Consider the following 23640-nt stretch of genomic DNA (forward strand, 5'->3'; position numbering starts at 1 on the left):
TCAACATTTTAAAATTTTGTTTTGTAATTATTGGTGTTCACCACAGATAAACTGTGTATTATCTTTTCAGTGGTGTTCAATTGGTGAAAGGTGTTAGGTATTATTATTGATTATTTTCTGAATTGTAAATATATTGTAAAATCTTTTACTGTTTGTGAACTAAAAATAAATAAATTAATCAAACCTGCATAGTTAAATATATAAATAAAATACGAGTGTTACTTGAATCCACAAATTTGGAAAAACCAGTGACCGGTTTCATCGCTTTCGCGAAATCTTTGAGACTAGTATTTATATCATAAAATGCATTATATTTATACAAAAACAGTAAAGAATTCAAAATTTTAAAACAGTGATCGAATTTAATTATTTTTAACTGAAGGACCTTTTAACAAAGTATTACGGGAAAAATACAAACGTTTATATAATGTTAAATAATAAATGTCGGCCTCGTGGTGTAATGGTCAGCGCGTTAGCCTGCCATGCAAGAGGTCTCGGGTTCGATTTCCGACACGGTTGATATGAAATATTTATTTAAAAGAGTGTTTTTACACAAGAATATTCCATAGTCCCTGGACCTAAATCGTAAGACTGATCATCTTACGTTTATGTAACAAAAATGATCAAGATACGCTGAGATTGGTGTACCAATGCAGTGCCCTATGCACCATTGTGTTAGGAAAGGGAATGATGATGATGAAATAGTATAATTAAATATTTAATAATAAATTCACTAGTAGGTAGTCACGTTTTCGTTTATTTCACATAAAAATGACAATTTCAAAACAAGTTGTGCCTAGTCAGGCAGACTAGACATAATCCAGAGAAATCTGTTTCCTGAAACACGCAGTAGAAAAAGAAATTGTAATGTTTGTTGATAAACTGTGATTATTAATATTACTCGTATTATTTATTTTATTGGGTAAACAAACAGTATGTACAGAAATATTGTAATTTTTTTGTTTATTAGTGTAGGACACTCGTATTAAAATGTTTTGATGAGTTTAAATTAATTAAATTCTTGATTATCCTATCCCAATTATTCCAAATTGTTTCTGGTGATCAATAAATGACAATGAACTTGTACCGAGAATTTTCACTTATAAACTTGAATGCCCGTGATGTGTATAATTCCTGAAAGTAATTGTGAGTAATGTTGCAGGTTCTACTGGGACTTGTGCATGTTGCTGCTGCTCGTGGCCAACCTGATCATCCTCCCGGTTGCCATCTCGTTCTTCAACGATGACCTCAGCACGAGATGGATCGCCTTCAACTGCCTCTCGGACACCATATTTCTCATAGATATTGTCGTTAATTTTAGGACAGGTGAGTTTCGATTACTATTTTATTTCATTTTCTTTTCCTAATTATTATCGCTCAGAATTGATTTATCACAAGAACGTAGTTCGGGAATATCTAACGTATTGAAAGGGCAATAAAAAAAAACCTTTTGATTATAACTCACGTTATTGGCCTTCTAAAGCTAATACACAAACAAACATATTATATACTCACCCTCACGCTAGTGATAATGCGCATTAATTACACTGATACACTTATACACTAGGGTAGGGTATATTAGTGTGTCGTCGGGGATACTTCAATGCCGTGTAACTGTCAATTGAATTTATTGGCAGTTAACCCTTAAAAGGGTTCTGATAATTTATTACTTTAAATTTTAACCAACCAAAAATACTGAGTATCAGAAAAACTTTAATTTTTTATGGCAAAAATAGTTATAATTTAAAACAAACCGCTCTCAGTCCCTATAACGAATTTATTGCAGTAAAACATTTTCGTAAAAAAAAACACTTTACACGATACTGCAGTACCTTCCTCCGATGATATATTTATTTATTTTTTAGACAATTGTAGTCTGGATTAATTTACGGGTTGTTTAACCCACTACGTAATGCAGATCAAATATGCACCGAATGTACTTAGTATATTATGTTTCATTAAAAGTTATCTTCATAAAATGTAATTAAGTCACATTTTATATATATACATTTATCCATATATTTCTATAGATATACTTGTATAATTTGTTTAATGTATATTATTTTTAAATGGTAAAATAAAATAAAATGCACGAATCAAATATTTATATCGTGCTGCGATTTTAATATATTTTAACCGTCACTCATAATATGAGTAAAATTTATATTTATATTTTACGATCATATTTCATTGAGAATCTCGGAAAAGTTGTGTAATCGAGAAAAGTAAAGCTCACATTGAGTTGCTTACTTTTTAACACAAACATTTCGGAGCAAAGTTCCCGAAGAAGTACTGTAGAATATTCGATTCCCTCGAATTCCAACATGAAAAGTTGTTCGCGTAATCCATTCTTCGGGAGTCCCGGAACCCAACTTTTGATTCTGTTTGCCTGGAAACAATCGAGATCACGTGGGACACACATTACGTCAATTACGGGCGCCCACCTTGGTGGACAAACCTCCCCGGGAGTTCCGCTCGTGCCTGCGCAATACATAGGTGTCCCCGGTGGATGGTGGATGGTGAATGGTAGACGGCAGACGGCAGAAGGCAGACGGCGATACATGCTGCATATTGACGCTGGTTCTCCGTTACAGGTATAATGCAACAGGACAACGCGGAGCAAGTTATTCTGGACCCGAAGCTAATAGCGAAGCACTACCTGAAAACGTGGTTCTTCCTGGACCTCATCTCGAGTATTCCTCTTGACTATATATTCTTAATCTTCAATCAGGTAAACGTACGTTTCATTCGTTTGTTTTTGTTTATTTTGCCCGTTTATTTTTTGTTTTGATATGATTTTAGTGTGTTTCAGTTTCAGTTCCAGTTCATTTATTTTCCGTTTTGTTTTGTCTCCATCGATGGTCGTAGCTTGAATCTTTATTTCGGTATATCGTGTCCGCCTTCGGTGTATCGGCCCAGGTTTGGTGTACGATCCTTCAATTCTCACCTCCGACCCCCGCTCGAGTGCCACCCCGAGTGCCACCCCGAGTGCCACCCGACATACGGACGGCTGACACTGTTCTTAGTGCGCACTCGCTCCGATGACTTCTGATACCGCGATACCGCGATACGAACATTCTGTATTGTATTTTCGTTACACTCGATATTGCACCAAGTATTATATCTACTATTACTTTATCCTTAAAACTCTTTTCTCTGCATTTTTCTTCTTGCACACGTTGCAATGTTTGCTTTATGATATCATTTTCCACATTTTTATAGTTATTTTTTACTATCTATTTTATTTATTTGAATGCTTTTTTTATTAGAAATTAGTCAAAAGAGTATTTTACATTTTCGAAACATTATCTCGCCTAGTAACCGCGACCTTTCCGCTATGGGAGTTTTCCATATAATTAAGATAATATCGAATGTAACATATTCTTTGTAAAACTGTAGACTTGTATAATTCATAAATTTGATTGTTACTACCGAAGTGTAAATATATTTAGAGAGCTAATTGATTTAAAATTATTTTATTTGGCTTAAAATAAAATTTTCCACTTAGGTACCGTGACATATGCATGTAACTACATAAGTACATAAATTCGACCCGTTTTTAGGAATCGGGTAGCTATTAATAATAAATAACAAAAATATTGACATGAATCGTTTTTCATCTTGTAATTCCAATAAGTCTAGCCAATGATAAAATCAAATTTTGTTTATGTTCATAAATTATTAATAATGTGATAAACTTTGAAAAGAGAGGTAATTTACTTTATGATAATGGGTACTTTCTTTTTAAAAGAACTGAAATTACCTAACTTGAATATTTAAAAAAACAATGCTAAAATATGCAAACCTTCATAATATTATTACAGTATATAGCGCACCATGTACCTAATTTTACGTTGAATATCAATAATTTTTCTGACTTATTTTTTTACGCACTTCGCTATTTTGGATATTATATTTTTTAATTTTCCTTTTTCTTATAAGATAAATGAATAGTGTTCTTTTTCAAATTGAAATTAAGAATAGCATTTTTAATTTATTTAAATAAATATTTTCATTCTCATGATTTACGACTAGTTTTAGGTAAATAACTTGCTATTAGAAAATGGTAAAGCGGAGTTCGAACCTCGGACTTCTGCTCCGCGAGTCCGCGACACTAATATTTGCATTTTATTCGAATGTTTTTTATATGTTTATTTACAATATTAAAGCTGCACAGCATGGCATATAAATAATCCGACATTGTATATTTGATATTATATGATTATGTATTGTATGTAGGTAGGTACTCGTAAATAGGTACAGTCCATTTTAATCATTAATAACCCCTGCTTTATGTGTGCGTAACGATCAGTTTTCATACGAATCATTTTATTGTGCCTACTAACAGAAAGGAAATGTGTGTGTTTACTTGGTTCACCGATAGGCGCTAACACACAAACATGGCTTATTAAACGTTCAAACGAATACTAATCATGTTTTTATTTTACCCTTATTTTCATATTGATAACTGCTAAAGAAATAAACGTTATTTTTGAACAAAGTTTAATTTATCCAATTTTAAGATTTGAGTTTCGGGCTCGATAACTTAAAAGTAAGTTAATACGAAAATTAGACACGTTTTCGAAAAATAAAAAACTTCATTTTTCTTCCATTTTTCTCTCTGCATATTTTCAATCTTTCCAAAACATTATGATTAAAATGTTTACTAAATTATTCAAATAAACTTCAGTTTTCCATTTATCCGAGGAGCCACGTTATTCCATCGATCTTACTGAAGCTACTATAACCTAACTTTAACTAACCTAACCTAACCTAACCTAATCTAACGCGATTAAGCGCTTGTAAACTATTTCATCATAATTACCCTACCATCATTTTTTCCTTATCCGCCCCTGATGGTGGATAAGACACTGCATTGGTACTTCGCAGCGTATCAGCGATCATTTGTAATATACAAGAAGGCAAGATAATCAGTCTTACGCTTCAGATGCCGCTCCAGGGACAGGTGTTAAAAACCCCTTATCAAATATAATGTACCTATAATATCTTACATCGACCTTACCGTGAATCGAATCTGGGACCCCTGACATGGTAGAAAAGCGCAATAACCAGTAGGTATAGACGAGGCGAACTAATCTCCACTCGATTTCATCTTCAAGATTTTTTTAAAGTTGCAAGTTCCAAGGAAAACATCTACCTATTTTTAATACAGAAATAATTTTTGAAATGCTGGAAATTCTTTATGACTTACCTATTAATAAAAATTAAATGATTTCTAACAACATTTCAAATACTTGTCTTCATATCATTCTAAATTAGTCTTTATACCTAGCAATCCCATAACTGTCCGCCTCGTGGTGTAATGGTCAGCGGGTTCGCCAACCATGCAGGAGGTCTCGGGTTCAATTCCCGACGTGATTTACATGAAATATTTATTTAAGCGGGTGTTTTTACACTAGAATATTTATAAGTTCCTGGACTGGCACCTGATCATCTTACCCTCACGTACCGAAAAAAGTATATCAAGATACATTGCGATTTGTGTATCAATTAAGCGCCCTATGCACTATTATTTGTGGAAAGGGAATGATGATGATTTATTTTTTAATTTTTATTTATCTTCGGTTCTGTTACCTATATTTTACCTGCCTACATGAATACATCGATAAAGAAATGTATGCAACGCACCTCGGGATATGGGTAATAGGTATGGGTACTGTAAATGTATAATTTGTTTATTTTAAATCTTCAAGTACAAATAATAAGTACTTTGGCGGACTTGTTGCTAAAAGCAATATCTTCCAGAATAATTATCTAACATACTTAATATAACCCTCGTATTGATCAATCAACTATTCTGTTCGATGCTCAGAATAATAATTCGCGACCCGCTGACAGAGACGCCCTCTCGCTCTATTGCATAGAACAAAAGCGCTGCAAATTTTTGGTTTAATAACAAACGTTTATTAGACATCGCTGCGCTTGCGATTCACGACCTGAGTACCTACGGCCCGTTGTTTTGCTGTAAACTGTAGCTGACTTTGTGATTGATGATCCTAGAATTGTTTTTGTCCGTGTATGGGCGGCTCTATAAGCGGGTCGCGAATTATTACTCTGATTCTTAAAGTACTTACTTACCTATTGAAAAAAAAAATCACGTCATCTGAACACTCTAACCCCTAGTAATAATAAATGTTTCTCTCTCCACTGATTTTGTAGTTGATCAAATTTAGTTGTTCAAACACGACCCTGCACTGGCTAGAACACCCCAGTACGAGGTGAAAGGGGAAAAAGAATACGTAAAGTGGTCACTTAAACCAGCCATTGACAGGTCATAAGCCCTGTAAATGCCTAGACTTCCATATTCCCTTCTTTAAGGTATTCTCCATCCCTGTTGTGATTGCCCGGCGGCCTCCGAGGCTTAGTGGCCAAGACGCTTGACTCACGCATAGAAGGTTCCGGGTTCGATTCTCGGTGAGAACGCAAAAATTGAAATGTATTTTTTCAAGCCTGGGTGTTCTGTGATGTAATTCACCACTGTAATTGGGCCTCCTGGACTGTTGTGGTGCAAAAAATAAAATAATAATAAATAAAATTTGTTAAAGAATAAGAACTTTAATTGTAACGGGTGTTCTTTGTCGTCATAGAACTTTCAATTGGTAATATCAGACCTGTCTCTTGTCAAACTAATGATTACAGTTTTTTTTAGATTATTTGTTCTCGGTAACAATATTTAAATTCATAGCGGAACGGCTTAGAACGTTTTCTGTAGGCAGTGGCTTACAAATTGTGGAAATTTACTTCAAAAATTACTAATTAGTGTTCAGTTCGCCAAATAGGTAGGGCTATTTGTGAAACCATAAATTTACTGCTCCAATTATTGTCCATGGTCTATGGAAACAAACCAAAAACTCTCGAGGAAATTTAAAGCTGTATTACGCTTTAAGCGTTTAAAAAAACACCCGATGCAACAGATATGTTTAATTTCAAACACTAACTAAGTGGGTACGTACTACGTAGGTACTACCTACTACCTACTGCCCACTAGGTACTCAATACAAAGATAATACGTTGGGCTAAACATTATAAATTAAAATATAAATACTGTTTTCATAATAAACTACATTATAATATATTATTTAAGAGTTTCAACAACTACTTGGGTATATTACGTACCCACTACCCACATAGGTATACAGCAATATTGTAAGTAGGTAGATACCAGTGCGAGCGGTGAGTTTTTAAATTGGTAAGCTATGAAAATTCTGATAAAATGTCCATAGCGGTAGTATGGCATATAAAAAACAAGTCTATTTTATATTTAATAAATAATTCCTAACAAATGGCTCCGGCGGCTAATAGTTTCAGTAAAAATATTTTCTAAGCACAAACATTTGATTTGAAAAAACATAATTGCAAAAAAAAAATTGAGACTCCTATGGACTCGAACCCCCGCCTACGTCATTAGAAAGCAACGACCTATCCGCGCAGCTATTTCGCGTTTTGGGATAAGCGTCGAAAAAGTAATTAATAAACTGGATAATTCATTAGCGCACCGGTGCATCTTTGGTTAAATCAGACTTTTTTAACTTGTCTTGAAATAAAACACTATTTCTTAATAAATGATTTATTTATTTATTTATTTTTGCACCACAACAGGCCAAGAGGCCCAATAACTGCGGTGAATTACATTACAGAACACCCAGGCTTGAGAAAAATCACATTTTATTTTTTGTGTTCTCACCGGGAATCGAACCCGTAACCTTCCATGCGTGAGTCAAGCGCCTTGAACACTACACCACGGAGGCCGCCAAATGATAATAATTAAATAATTTAAAAGTATTCCTTACCGAGTACGATAGTTCACCAAACCAAACATAAATTACGTTTTAAGAATCATTGTTTCATCGACTTTTATATCACATTATTATTCACAAAACGACATAAGTTATACACATTATAATTCTTCATATATATTTATTCTTAACACTATACACTAGTAACGTTTTTATCATAACTCTCACTTAATTTTAAAAGTTTAAATGGATACTGAAGAATAACCTACAATATTCAACTGTCACCGTATGCACAAAAACGAATTACAATTAAAAAAACAATTAGCGAATCTTTGTTTTTTAAAACCCACTAAAGGATTTATACTATATAATGGATTAAAATATCAATTCGTTTCGATTAAAATACTAAAATATTTATTTATTTTAAAGCAAATTTACTTTCAAACCACCGAAACATAAGTATGCTAAATTACTTACGACACACAAAATATATTCGTTATCTCTTTCTTACACATAACGAGTGCGTATATTGTCACCTCCCTTAGACTGTCGTAAGTCAAATTGATGTATTTTAAAAAATACTAGCCCTTATGAAAAAGTATTGAAAGACTAAATTGCATTAATGAAAGCTGCAAGATTTTACTGTAATCGCAAGTGTAATTTTTCGAACGAGATTCTAAAGTTTTAGGTTAAAGACGTATTTGAATTAGTGATTTTAAAGGGAGCAGAGTAATCTCGTGTAATCCAGTAGTAATAATTTTGGCCAATAGAGGCGCAACTGGTCGCTGTATGGAATAAAGGAATATGATATAAATTTAATAACCAAAGAAAAGTAATATATTTTTTTGGTGATGTGTTTTTTCCTAATAATATTACAGTATTATAAAACATTACTTACGATGTCAAAAACATATGGTAAGCTGCATGTAATCGATTATAAGGAGCATTCGCCCCTGGTAGATACTTACCATGCGCGGTCCTTTCATTGACTGGATGGAACATTGAAACATTTTTAGGGAATCATTGGCTTCCCTAAAAATTTGACTTCTAAAAAATCAGTACCGATTTTGTTGATAAATGAAAATCCGCTGAAAATTAACTAATATTTTTAGAAACTACCTACAACAAATATTTTTCAATTATAATAAAACATTCAAAAATAGTTCAACGTAGCGATCTGAGATGGGTTCGGTGTTCATTTGTTAATTACTTCTAAAAATTTGCGACAAACCCATTAACAACCTTTCGCCAGCAAATTCATTGCGCTCAGTCTAATTCTAGAATAAAGAAACTGTGTAAGTTTGTTGGTTTCTATTAAGCGGTTCCCGAGTTCTAAATTCCCAAGTCCGCGCACGCTCAAATTGAGATTTTACAAGCTCTGTGGAAGCAGTTCCAACAAACCAGTCCGTGTTTAGTTTTCATATTATCAGGACTGTTTTACAAAAAAGTTGACATGATGGTATTGTAATATTAAACTATGAAATATTACTCTTTTATGGTGAAACTATGGTATTTTACTCTTAAAAGACTGTGGCAAATAATTCCTTTGCTCGCGGTGATGTAACATCGTTTTACCACTAGTGAAAGACGGAATATTCTAAAGTTTAGAGATTTGAAAAAAATGAAAAACATGGAGACATACTGTTTTATAATTTGTCATCAACTGACTGAAGACTATATCTGTTTTAGAAGACACCCGCCGCAGAACAGCGTATCTGTCTTCCTTGTTATGACTTATATCTTCGTGCTCTTTTTTGTATAAGTTATCAGTATGGATGTGTTGCTGAATTAGCGGACATTCATTCTTCGCGTAGCAAGGATAAATATTTTTTGTATTAACATTTAGAATAGTTGAACAAAATTTACTTTCTAAATCGGTTGTGAAAATGTCCATTTGAAGATTACAAAAAATTCGAATTCATCATTTTTAAAATAAGAGAGATAGGTATATCAAGGTTTGTGTCCTATGTCGACTAGTGTGACATCACAGCCACACAAGAGTTAATTGCTTTTAAGTTTATTTCAAAGTACTTAACTCGAATTACTGTGTTGGCAGTAGGTACATATTTTACCTTGTACTAAATTATTGCTTCCTTAATCAAAAATCTCACCGCACGCCATTGGTACCTACATATGCATAATAATACGTAGGCTTACATACAGCTAGCAACAAAAAAATCTCCTCAAAGTACATAAGAATCAGTAACCGCAGGAGATTAAAAATGTATAAAATGGTTCCCAATCAATTTTTAAAAATCAAATGGTTGCTTGGCTTTGACTGTTAAACAGTCATGTAAAGCATTTGCCATACCATTGCGTATACCTGCACGAGTATGTGTAAATACTACTTAAAAATTTTCCGTAAATAAATCAACTCAACTTTAACTGAAATGGATCTTATATGTCCTCGAAAAATTTTCATTACGAATACATTTAAGGTTTCATAAAAAATATAAGATTGCAACATGAAAGCACGAAAAAAAAAATTTTCAATGCCCATCAACTAAACTGGGGGTTTACAGAGCCGCCATCTTTAAATCGTGTTTCTTTTTAATATGGTAAAGCTAGGGTTTCCTAGGACAGCGGTGCCCGTATTTTAACGGCCGTAGTGAACGGTGATGCAGTGGACAGCCGTCGTAAAGGTGACTAGAGTGTGGTTTTCTAGGAAAACGGTGTTATCAACACCATTTAACACCGTTTTCCTAGAAAACCACTTTCTAATCACCTTTACGACGGCTGTCCGCTGCATCACCGTTCACTACGGCCGTTAAAATACGGGCACCGCTGTCCTAGGAAACCCTAGCTTAACAATTTATTAATTTGTGGTTATGACAGTGGCAAAACCTCGCGCATTCTTGACGGGAGGTTTGCGTGTTTATATACACCTTACATTTTGGTATAAGTTATTCATACTCTTAATATCGAATAAATAAGAAAAAAAACTGACTGTCGCGTTATAAAGATAACTCTTTTACACATCGTGCGTTGTAATCGTAAGTTTATTTATTTATTATGGAAATCATACAGTCTTTTTGACAAAATCAAGGTACAAGAAAACAATTTTAAAAAGTAAGACCAATTACAGCTTTTACATTAATTTATAATGAATAAGTAGGTACAGAAAGAGAGAAGAAAAAAATCAATACTAAAAAAAGAAATATAAAAATTAAATTAAGTAGTACATAAAAGGGAGAAGAAATGGTATAGTCCCAACTCTACCTTCCTCCCATCTCTCTCTGCTTCCATGAACATTTATATTTTAAATAAAATTCACAACTAACAATAATTCATTATGTACAGGCACAGACTGCAGATAAAACAGGTAGTAAATGTATGTAAAAGTTAAGCAGGAGATAAATTTAAAATGTCTAACCGATCTGATAAAACTATAGTATTTACAGTGTAATTTGTCGATGTCGCTAAAATTGACATTATAGGTAGGTAGCTGTATTCTTTGAAGAGTGCCATTCTTCATATAATTTATTAGTCTGTGAGCTCGGAATGTCGTTATTAGAACACATTGTAGGATACATATCAATTTTGAAAAACTTTTTGCTGTAGGATATTACAAAATGGGTAAGTTAATTAAACAATATAGAAGTTCCTCGTGATTTATTATACCAATATAAGGTGTAAGCAAGTCATAAATTATTATGAACCTTTCATAACCAAAAAAATTGCACGGGTCAATAATATTATAATATTAATTTCATTAAATTCACCGACCATCCTGTCTTTTGATGTGGCAGAATTTTTATTACTCTGTAAAATATATTATTGGCATATTTATTAATGTTCAATAACAACTTTTATTCTTAGATTAATTCATAATAATTTGTGAAACATAGCCAGTTGATGCACTGTACGTCACGTATGATTTTAAAGGAACGTATTTCAATAACTTGATTTTTTTCAATAATGAGATGGTTCAGTGGTTTTAATTAATTTATTTATTTATTATATATATACGGACTAAGCCAATTACAACAGTTACATGAAGAAACATAAATCCAAGAAACTGAACAAAAAGAACATAAAACTATTTAGCAAAGACAAACAAGGGCAAAACAATAATTCTTTTTTTCGTTAATATACTATTAAACCATGCCAGAAATTTGTAAGAAATATTTAAATGCATCATATTATCGCCGCTATGATTTTTTTTAAATTTCGTTATTATGAAATTACTCCGTGAGTGACGTCACAAGTTCTCTCGGGTGAGGTCTGCTGGTGGTGAATTAGCTTCCCGTTAATCGGAAATCTATCACGACACTCTATCATTGATTGATTCGGAAGAACTAGTGACGTTCAAAGTGGTTCGTTTTTATTTTAAAATATATATATATAAATATATACATTTTAAAGAAACATCGCTGTACAATTGAATGCTCTAATTTTTACCGCGCGTAAGAAAACAAATTTTATATTCAATTTCCCATAGCACTGAACTTCCCCATTGAGTTCCATTGTTGGGATCATCTTTTTAAATGACTAAAATATTTATCCTTACACTACGGATCCATGTAATATGTATTACAATGCATTGCCTGCCAGAATGTCACTATTTATTTGCAGTTTTTGTGAATGATTTTACCTAATATTTTGAGCTTCAACTAGATTTGAATATAATATATTCAACATTTATATTACTTGTGATGTAAGCTTAAATTTTACTTCGAATATGCATGTACCACTGTGTAAAGATAAAATATAATGATTGACTCGCATCGACCAATGAAGTATCAAGTAATGACCGATATAAATTACATGTTTATATTATGTTCTTCTAAAAGAACTTCACATGCTCTTTCTCACTGTTTTATTTTTTGGCAAGTGGTGGTAAACTCGGTATTCCATATCGTACGAGTAATATCACATTATGTATTTGTACATTACTGATGTGAGAAATGTATTTTCCGAGTAGTTCATAGAACAGCACATCGCAAAATTTAAATGACAGAATACAAAATTGAATATTCCCAAATTTTATTTGCATTTCAGTTCTTATTGTTTACAAAATACATTTATTATGTTTATTGGCATGAAGAAGACACTTAATAATGGCAGTTTGTCGGATGCAGGATTTCAGCGAGAGCTTCCAGATCCTCCACGCCGGGAGAGCACTCCGGATCCTGAGATTGGCCAAACTGCTGTCCCTCGTCAGGTTACTCCGACTGTCTCGTCTCGTCCGATACGTCTCACAATGGGAGGAAGTATATGTAAGCATGCCTTATCACTCTATCCTGCAAGCCTTGTATAAACTTATCCAGCTTCCTTACTATCCACGTAACTTCGGATACCTAAGGCATGTTCCCGAAGCGATAACATTTTATCAAGAATAAACCCTTCGTGTGTTTCAATCTTAATGATATAATAGCTTTATATTCTCCATTTGAAGTTGTCAAAATATGTATATATTCGCGATATGGAACAAAATGGAATTATTTATATTAAAAAACTTACAATGAAAGGTTATTTACGCCATTTAGTGTGGTTTCCACGCAGACAGCTGTATCTCTTCACTCGTGTAATATTTGACACAATTATTTTCGTTCACATGTCATGTTTTCTGTAAACCTTATATTTTAGCTTGAACTTTTATTTCCTAATAAAAGATCGATTACAACCTGTTCCTTGTTCTGTATGATCTACTAGATCAGATAAATAATATTTGTATGCTTTCCTCATTCCGACAAATTTAATAGATTAGTTTCTATGAGATCCTGCCTTGGATTTCCTCTTCGGTACAAAGTAAGACTATGGCAATAATAATAGTTGAGTTGCTTACGCCTGTTTCTGACTGAATGTTCATATTATTTTAATGAATGTACAAACCTACTACTTACGTGCACATGTTGTTTATTATGCCTACACTTTTAAAGCACTCTTTGCACTTAGAGAGAAAATCATTTCATTGTTAATATTATAAACATACAACAATATTTAAGCAATATACTTAATATCCGTTGAGTTTTGTTCAGATTCGCTTAACTTTTTTTTAAAGTAAAATAACTTTTGTCATTATTATAGCCTTCGTTACACTACGTTACGTTACAGTGTTAACAATTTACCAATTTTCGGTCTACATATTAATTTTTTTTACAATTACTACAACGTTACAGTTATTGATCGTACAAATAGGTCTTGGGTTTAACCAAAAGTTAAATGATCATAATTATTTTTCATTTATACTGTACGTATTATTCTTCGGTGCATCCTATAACATTAATTATTGATTTTTCTAGTTTCAAACATTCAAACCTCGGGAACGATACTCGATCATTGATAAAATTCAAGATACACATATATTTATTTACATTATGTTGTGTTATTTACATACATTACAACAAAAGTTAAACTTGATAACAATTTACCTATTAGCAAAATATAAATTAAGGGGAAATATGATCTGATCTTATAGTACTGCACAATTTTTGCCTAGCAATACATATTTTGTGTACGCACATTAATTTATTTTATGACATTGGGCAATTTTGGAAGCATAACAAAAAAATATTCCTAAAACTTTTACTAACCAACTTTTAAATATCTTCCAAAATAAAATCATCATTATTAAACATAAAAAATACTAACAACACAGACATTTTCTATATAATAAATGCATGTTCTTTAGAAGAGCTTCATTCGGTTCAAATCTGTTCAAATGTTTTATTTGCTTGCTTTGTTTCGGTACCGACTTTAACTTGAATAGGTTAATTCTCAAATATGTCCATTTGGAAATTTTATTTATACTTAGCTGTCAATATGCAAACATATATACATACAGACATACTTTGGATGTACGCAGTAAATAATATATATTATAATCTATACAAGGACCTGCTAACATGCCATCAGTTGTACCCAACTATGAGGGCTTTTAATGTTTCATAAAAGTATTACCAATCAGCAATCAGTTACCTGAATAAAGAAAGCGAGACTCATTCGTTTCTAACATAATGTAATTACCCTAACTGATCCCATTGTGTTTAGTACACCCAATCCACTACGAACCTGATTGTCTCACAACCACCCGAGAGCACATTATTCATAGCTTGATTATAATTGACGAGCTTTCTTCTCGGCTTTCTGGAATAAATGAATGTCGCGAATAACCGATCGGTGAAATTGAAACCCGTCACGATACACTTAATGAATACACAAATTGCAAACACGAACACAGTTAGATGGAATGTCAGAGTGGTAGGAGGCAAGTGAAGAGGAATGGAATAGTGTGTGCGGGTGGTTGTGTGACAGAGAGGTAACGGAGGTGTTGTGTGGACAGATCAGCCCCTTGTACCAGCCGCAGAGGACGGACCTACGTCCCGAGGGGCCCCAGGACAGAGACTGGCTCTCGCAGGTGCACACCTAACCTTTCTCTTGTATCCGTGGTGGCGTGTATTTGGTTGGATCACTCTTGTCGTGTAGCTTGTAGCTCCGTATGTCATGACGGCGGTATTCCCCGAAGTAGAATGTAGATGTACCTACAGCATCAACCATCCCAGATCCCTGAAGTAACGTAGACTCCGCCATTACTGTACAGATTGACTGCCTGTATTTGGTATCGGACTATTGTTGACATTTGATGTTGTGTTAGAAACTAACGCTAGATTTTTGTAATGACGTTTTGAAACTCCAAGATTTTACTTAGTTTTAATGTTCTTCCATCTTGGAATGATTGTAATTATGAATTCATGGTTCTCTGGTAGGGAAGTATTTGATGTTGGTAACACTGTGGGCATGTGAATATTTTTCTACAAAACATTGTAACACATACTATCCTAATCATAAATATTTATTTATCACAATCACAAACATTATCATGAAATAAGGTTTATAAAAACATTGTTGTAATACTCGTATCAAAGAGTAGGCATCATCCAAAAAGCTCTCAATAAATGGATCAATTAATTATATTGCCTGCAGTTGCGTAAGTAACTAACTAGAATTCATTTGGTCGCAACTTAGGATTTGCATTTTAGAATAAACAAGGTTGAATAATAACTTTACTAGAGCCTCCAAACTTATGACAGGATTTGAAGTGAAGCATCCCCCCTCAAGGCATGACAAGTACCATAGTAATGACATGTATGTGTTTGGTGGTTAACTAGCATCTAGCACCCCGGTGTCTGTTCTCTGGCTGTCCGCGGACACGAGGAACCGGTCGGGCGGCCTTTCTGTTTTCTTATCTCTGCTCTATTTCCCTTCCCCTCACCACACGTCGGCATGAAGCCCTCTACCATCCGGGAATCACTGTATCGTGCTTTGCTCTTTTCTACTATCTTGTGTTTCTCGCTTGTTTTCTAGATCTTGCAGAATCTCCAAAAAAAGCGCACAGAAAGGAGGGGGCGCCTCAGCTCCGATCAATCGAGCAAAAAGAAGGGATACACCAAAAGCAATCTGATTTTCAAGGTAACTGGCGCCGCGGGCAGCATGTGCCCGTAGCATGTGCCACACTCTGTGGGACCAGCGGGTTTGTCAACTTACCCGCGCTGGTCGCTACTCTCCCGCTTGCCGCTTCTTTGCTTTCGCTTCTTTCTTTTCTTCTCTGCCGCTCTGCATGCAAATACACGCCACACACACATGGGCCACCTCGAGACCTACTCCGGAACACGCGAACATCGATTAGTATTGTCATCATTATACGAGAACGACACTTCATTAATTCAAATCATACGGGCATGCAATTTTTTTCACTGTACAAAAATACTTTAGTTAATCGAATGGCTTTAAAGTACATTTCATCAGTTATTTTTAAATTTTCACAGTTGATTATGATTGGCATTTTTCTTGGCATATTCAGTTTGTTTTGGCCTTCAAGGAGGAGTACTGATTATGCGAGCTAGGGACACTGAACTTGTCTGTCATCTCGTACAAAGTAAACTTCCTTGATGCAGTAGCGCCGCGCCTCGAACTTCAGCTATTTCAATACAAACTTTTCTCAATTTGTATAACTCTTTAGTTGTAGACTGTGACGTCTAATACTCTGTTTTAGAAAATTATGAAAATAAATTACCGCTTCTTGAAAACTAACCTTAACATAAAGTGCATTAAAAACGGTTTTAACGATAGATTTTTTAAAAGTTAAAATTCTAAAGGAGTTGACAAAAGTTGACTCAAGTCTTTTTGGCCGAACATCGTGATGCATGTGAAGCTAAACTAACCCCCTAACTTTCTCGGGACTTTCGCTCCTATGCCCAACTTCCGAGGGAGAGTGTAGCGCTCCGTTCCTGAACTTCCAGCATTTAGTCGGAAAGATCTTCGCAGCCACTGCAGGAGCGACAATCTCTTGTCACATGCGTGTTCTCAAATCCTTGCATTGTTTGTCCAGTTCCTCAACATGGCGTCTGTATTCATGCGGATATTCAACCTGATCTGCATGATGCTGCTCATCGGCCACTGGTCCGGCTGCCTCCAGTTCCTTGTTCCCATGCTACAAGGGTTCCCATCCAATTCTTGGGTTGCAATAAATGAACTACAGGTAATTATTTATTTTCTCTCCGTTTTACTTTTTTTTTTTTTATTTTTTTTTTACTGTTGTATTAAATTTTCCTTAAAACCTTTCTTTTTAAATTTAGCATTGTAAAGTATATTTGATATGTGTTTATTTATGTTAGTTATATTATTAATTTTAAATTACATATGTAGTTCACATGTTCTTTCTGTCTTTGTGATTATTTTATCTTATGATTAATTATGTAGCCTCGTGTAATGCAAATGCATAATTTCAGTGGTGTAAAGTAAGAATTGAAAATGAGTAATATTGTAAACATAATTATGAAAAAAAAAAAAAATCAGGTTTATACAAAGTTAATTTACTCTCATTTTACTTTTTCATTTAAAATTTGCCTTTTAAAAATAAACTTCACCCTTTACCATAGATATAATTAAAATCACATATTATATGCATGTGTATTATATATATATATATATAGGAATATGTACTTTAGCAATTGTAACAATATAGGATTGTAAGCTAAAAGTTAGTAGCAAACTTCACTGGGTATAAAGATATACCTGTTCTGAAATAGCTAGTTACATGTAAAATTTACTGTTAATAAAATTAATGTTTTAAATACTGCTATAGTTATTTTTTCAATCAATGTAGTAATTGTACAGTATATTTTTCAAAAATGATTACACAAGATAAGCGTTTGTAACTCAAAACAAGTTAGACGATCACTGCTAGTTGGTGTCTCCTTTAAATTTATTACTCGCCTTATGAGATTATTCCATTTAATTACCTAATAACAAGTTCAGTGACTTTTTTTAAAATAAAAAAAACCATTAAACAAAGCCAAAAATTTTTTTTTTAAATATTTATACATCGTATTATCAGTGCTTTGATTTTTAAGTTTTGTAATTCTAAAATGACTCCGCGTGTGACGTCAGAGGTTCTCTTCCGCTTATTTTCGGATCAGTTCTGCCCATTGGTCCATTGACAGCAAGCTAACCGAAAATCTCCCAAAACTCTCATATCATTAGTTGATTCATATGAACTAGTGACGTCGTTCAAAGTGGTTCCTTTTTATTGAAAATTATTTTTTTTTTTTTTCGTACATTTTCAGGAAACTTAGCAATACAATTTAATACGCCAATTTGTACCGCACGCAAAAAAACATTTATTGTATCCAATTCACCGTAGGGCTGAAGTTCCTCATTCCATTGAGCAATTTAGTAAGGATCTCTGCAATTTACTTATTCCAACTGATTAAGTTTGCAATTTACTTATTCCAACTGATTAAGTTTGCAATTTACTTATTCCAACTGATTAAGTTTGCAATTTTTATTTATACCGTGTATCAAAAATATGTTTTAGAGTAAACATTGTTTTTTTTCAATTAAATTAATGTTCGTATACTTGCGTAGGAAGCATTCTGGCTGGAGCAATACTCGTGGGCCCTTTTCAAAGCCATGTCTCACATGCTGTGTATTGGGTACGGACGATTCCCTCCACAGTCGCTGACAGACATGTGGCTGACCATGCTGTCCATGATCTCTGGAGCGACCTGCTACGCCCTATTCCTGGGTCACGCCACTAACCTCATTCAGAGTCTTGACTCTTCGCGCAGACAATATCGCGAGAAGGTAATCTTCAGAGTCAGCTATGATCATTAATTATATTTTATCACAAACTCACACAAGCCCCAAAAAACAATTTTGAATGTTTTAAAATGACTTTTTTCATTGTCATATCTGTCATTAAATTTGTTAAATAATTTGGATTTCAGGTCAAACAGGTAGAAGAATATATGGCTTATAGAAAATTACCTCGTGAAATGAGACAAAGGATAACGGAATACTTTGAGCATAGATACCAAGGAAAGTTCTTTGATGAGGAACTTATATTAGGAGAATTGAGTGAAAAGCTCCGAGAAGATGTTATCAATTACAACTGCAGATCACTCGTGGCGTCTGTTCCATTTTTCGCCAACGCAGACTCCAACTTTGTATCCGACGTTGTTACCAAACTAAGATACGAAGTGTTTCAACCGGGTGGGGAAATTTTATTATTATAAAATGGTTAATCAGCTCTTTGCTCTAGTAAAAACTCGGGAGTAATAATTTGCTCCCGCTTATACAGATACCCTTTCGCTCTATCGAATAGAACAATAGCATTCCAAATGTTTAGTTTGGTTTTTGGTTTAATAACAAACGTGTAACGGATGGTTCCGGTTTGGGCTTGTAATTCTCAACCTGCATACCGACAGCCCGTTGTATTGTGCGAATTGTAGCTAACTTCGTGGTTGTTATCGATGATTATTCATCAAATGGTTTTTTCTGTATGGGTGGCTTTATAATCGGGTGGCGTATTATTACTCTAAGAGTAAAAACTATCTACAAATTGAATAGAGAAGAACTTCTGTTTCACCTTGTTTTCTACATATCAAATAATAAATGATGAGTTGATTCTACCTAAAGAAAGCGAAACATACATTACATTACATACATAATTAATAATATCACTAAATGTTATTAAATATTTGAAACCGGTAGACATAGAAAAGTGGTTTTATACAAATATTTAATAACATTCAGGAAAATGTTTGACCACCAAGTTAATGCTTTTAAATATTAATAACAATTTCAATTTGTTGCGTTGCAGGTGATATAATTATAAAAGAGGGAACTATCGGTTCCAAAATGTACTTCATTCAAGAAGGTATTGTAGATATTGTGATGGCGAATGGAGAAGTAGCCACCAGCTTATCTGATGGCTCTTACTTCGGGGAGATTTGTCTCCTGACCAATGCACGGAGAGTAGCATCCGTGAGAGCAGAAACTTACTGTAATCTTTTCTCTCTATCTGTGGATCACTTCAACGCCGTACTGGACCAATATCCCCTCATGAGGAGGACCATGGAAAGCGTGGCCGCTGAGAGACTCAATAAGATAGGAAAAAATCCCAACCTTGTTGCTCACAGGTAATTACTAAGCTATATTAAAGTTCTATTCTCAATGCCAATTATACCAAATAATCAAATACACTGGAACCTCTTTTCAGACAGGGGATTCATTCCACATAGTACTGTGTAAAAAAAGTATACTGAAAAAAGGCCACGTTGAATAGGTTTTCCTGAATAACAATCAATTTGGGATTTCATAAAAAACTTAACTGTTTACTATTTATCGTACCTTACTTTTTTCTTAAATATAACAATTATTCACCATCAGCATCGTAAATATTATACGTCAAGTAAGTAATAATAACATCCCAATAATTAATAGTACAATTAGTATTATGCATTGTTTAATTAATGCTAAAAAGTTTATCTATTTTATTATTTAAATTTTTGAACTGCGTAAAACGAGGTTCCAGTGTAGTTATAACATCAAAATCAACTAGTTCCCGGACATCTATACTGTCTGTTGAAAGGATCGGGTTGTAGCCCCGCGACTAGTGTAGCGGACTCATGGATCAGAGGCCAACTCTGACGGATCACCTTACCTTGCAGATCGGAGGAGGACACGGGAAGCATCAACGCAGTGGTCGTGGCGCTGGCGGCCGAGGCGGAGCACGCATCGCGTTCACCCGATCGGGGTCCCCCGTCTCTGGGGTTGGCGCTGCGCCCTCTGCAGCACGCCATGCGCCTGCCGCGCCCCAAGTCCGACAATAACATGCTCCCCGAATCCTCGTCGCTGGCCCCCCGAACCTTCCACAAGTCAGACGCCAACTTCCCGCCGCAATGACGACACTCTACTCACTAGGGGCCGCTCCTTCTTCTGCGTGCTAGCGATATTCTTAGGTTATTTATTGAGTATCTCATATTTTTAATTGGGCTGTGAAGAAGGGGAAATAAGTTTTAGAAAATGATTATTTTTAACGGGTTAATTAAATTGTCTCATCGCAATTGCGTTTCCAAAACGGTATATTGTATTTGATGCATCCGAATCAGAGAGAGGTGCGATAAATCTATCACAACCCGGAAGGAAGTTCGTTGTCTCGAGTTCAGTTTGTATCGAAGGGAGTGGGTCGCATTTTAAGGTTTGCAAATGTTTTATATCGTTAATTATGTAGAAAATTATTGTGTTGTGCGAAACATCGTCACTCGAGGGACGCCTATATCCGCTATCGAAATCAATTATTAAATGTATAATATGCTAGAAATCGTGCAATATTTAGATATACAGAAACAATATTAGCTTTAACAAATATTAGGTGCTCAAAAGATACAATGGATGTATGTGTCAGGCGACCGCACGAGCCCTTCCCACTAGGACACCCCCCTTCCCACTAGGTTCCCCCTGTGCAGAGCGCTGCAGGGAACTTCCCGAGGGACGGTCGACGACTTACAGACTATATTTCTAGTGTGAAACTGTAGACTTGTATTGATACAACAAATTGTTTTTGATACGTATAATATATTTTATAGAGATATATATATGTGGAGCGGTGACCGACTCGTCGACTATTCTATTTTCTCAAATTGTTTCCTACACTCGCTGTTATCAGGTGAAGAAGTATATTTACGCTAGGAAAAGTTGTAGAGCCGCACAGCACGTCGCTACGAGAGTAAGACCGGGGCACCGCTGGCACCCGTTAATCGTTTCCCCAATCTGGATTTGTTTATTTAGGTGTATTTAATAAGCCGTAAGTTAAGTTATGATGTAAATATTAGGAGAAGTACAGTAGCGTAAGAGACTCGCCTTCTATAGAGGTAATTACGCGGCTCGGGATGTCCACTAAACTAGCGAGGAAAAGCAATAAGGAAGCGACGCGCGTCGTAGGGAGACATTACTAGACTAGATTAGCACTTTGGGTTGCCTTCTCTGCCTACTTCTCGCACTGACGTTTGTCAGTTTTGAGAACCCGAGCCGAGTATTTTTGTAAATACAAAATAATGTCAATTTTATGTAGAATATATATTTTTGCCAAATTATGTAATATTTTGTTTTCATTGATTTAATCGGCGTGTGTTATTTTGAATGTTAATTGTTTATCATTATTAAGTTACTTGATTCCTCGCTATTCTATCGCTGAAGACTCTTTAGGAAAACTATTGAAATACTTAAATTATAGATGAATCTTGCCATTTCATTATTATTACATGGCATCAACATGATAGCGTAGACTGAACAGTAATTGTATTATAATAATTATGCTTTGTTAATTATGAAAATGTAGTTTATGGTTAATAAAGTTCACTTTGGATCACTAATGGAACGCAATCTGCGATGTTAATTGGCTTGTACTCTGTCTTGTCTCGTTACCGGATCACTTATTTATTATATCATACAACACTATTCTTTCTCCGTTTACTTTGCTCCTTGCTCCTCTGGAGAGGCTTACCTCGGCATGTACATATCGGTCCACTAGCTGTACTCTACCGATCTGGACGCGAGAAGTGAATCCGAGGTTACTATACAAGCCGAGTATTGGCGTTTCCTTAATCTCTTAAGATGTGCGAAGGGTAATATGTGCACAGTTACAGTTACTATACTAATGATATTTTACCAAAAGTGCTCATCGCTGTTATCAACAAACTTTAGAAAAAAAAACTGCATTAAATATTAAACCATACAGATATTTGTTTTATTTATTGTCTCTATTTTCTATGCCCACATCTAATTCGAAATTAAAGGGTCTAAATTTAATCTATGTTATATTTTGCCGTGTTTGCAATTCGATACCGAGGATATGAGGGAAATCTCTATTACAGAAATGCTCCGTAATCGGAGATAATTCCGTGATATACCTAGCTCTAGCTTTCGAGCTAGACACCAAACATAATTTCTAACCTTTGTAATGACCCCTAAATATAATATTTCAAAAATCAAAAAAATACAGAAGTATTTTTTTAGGGTAGAAAATCAAATGAAATAGTGCCCTGTGAAAAATTCAAAAAAAAAATTTTTTGACCCATTTAAGGACCACCCTAGTGGACACCCTGCCAGAAATCGAACCCAGAATCTCCAAGAATGGTAAGTGAACATGTCAACCACTACACAACAAGGCGGACTTATCTCCACTCGATTTCCTCATTCAGGACTTTTACCTGAGCAGCAGCGTTGTAGTCGGGCCGGAGTGCACCGGAGCGGCACTCCTGCACTTTTTATCAGGGCAGGAACAAATATTACGTTTTAAAAAAATATATACTTAAGTCTCTTTAAACATTCTTCAAAACAGGAACAGAAGAATTTGAACTAGGTACCACCTAATTTTAAGATTCTTTTGGAAAATTTCTGCCAGTGATAAAAGTTTGGAGTTTATACAGCTTTTAAGTGTTTATTAACCTACCAATTATGTGAAAAAACTGTCTTTAGAAAATACCGACTTTTTCTCTTGACATTTTTTTCTGCACGACATCCGACAGATTTGATGTTCTAACAATTAGTATTTTAAAAACTTTCAGATTGCCTGGTCATATAAAAAATGTCTCGT

General features: G+C 34.5%; 1 protein-coding gene across 2 annotated transcripts in view; it reads left to right on the forward strand.

Annotated features, from left to right (window-relative positions):
• Positions 1-22779, forward strand: part of Ih (hyperpolarization activated cyclic nucleotide gated potassium channel Ih) — a 257200-nt gene extending 234421 nt beyond the window's left edge. The window contains exons 3-11 of one of the 2 annotated variants that reach the window (XM_088230696.1): positions 1163-1326; positions 2595-2737; positions 12839-12976; positions 16065-16169; positions 17089-17238; positions 18627-18845; positions 18989-19253; positions 19864-20182; positions 20714-22779. In XM_088230696.1, coding sequence (XP_088086822.1) covers positions 1163-1326; positions 2595-2737; positions 12839-12976; positions 16065-16169; positions 17089-17238; positions 18627-18845; positions 18989-19253; positions 19864-20182; positions 20714-20948 — 1738 coding nt within the window. In that variant the 3' untranslated portion in view covers positions 20949-22779. The remainder of the gene's footprint in view (positions 1-1162; positions 1327-2594; positions 2738-12838; positions 12977-16064; positions 16170-17088; positions 17239-18626; positions 18846-18988; positions 19254-19863; positions 20183-20713) is intronic. The other variant, XM_088230697.1, reaches the window with a different exon arrangement.
• Positions 22780-23640: the final 861 nt, after the last annotated feature.

The sequence above is a fragment of the Micrasema longulum genome, unplaced genomic scaffold (assembly GCF_059751315.1).
Source record: "Micrasema longulum isolate JH-2025_06_02 unplaced genomic scaffold, ASM5975131v1 h1tg000809l, whole genome shotgun sequence".
NCBI classification, from domain to species: Eukaryota; Metazoa; Arthropoda; class Insecta; order Trichoptera; family Brachycentridae; genus Micrasema; species Micrasema longulum.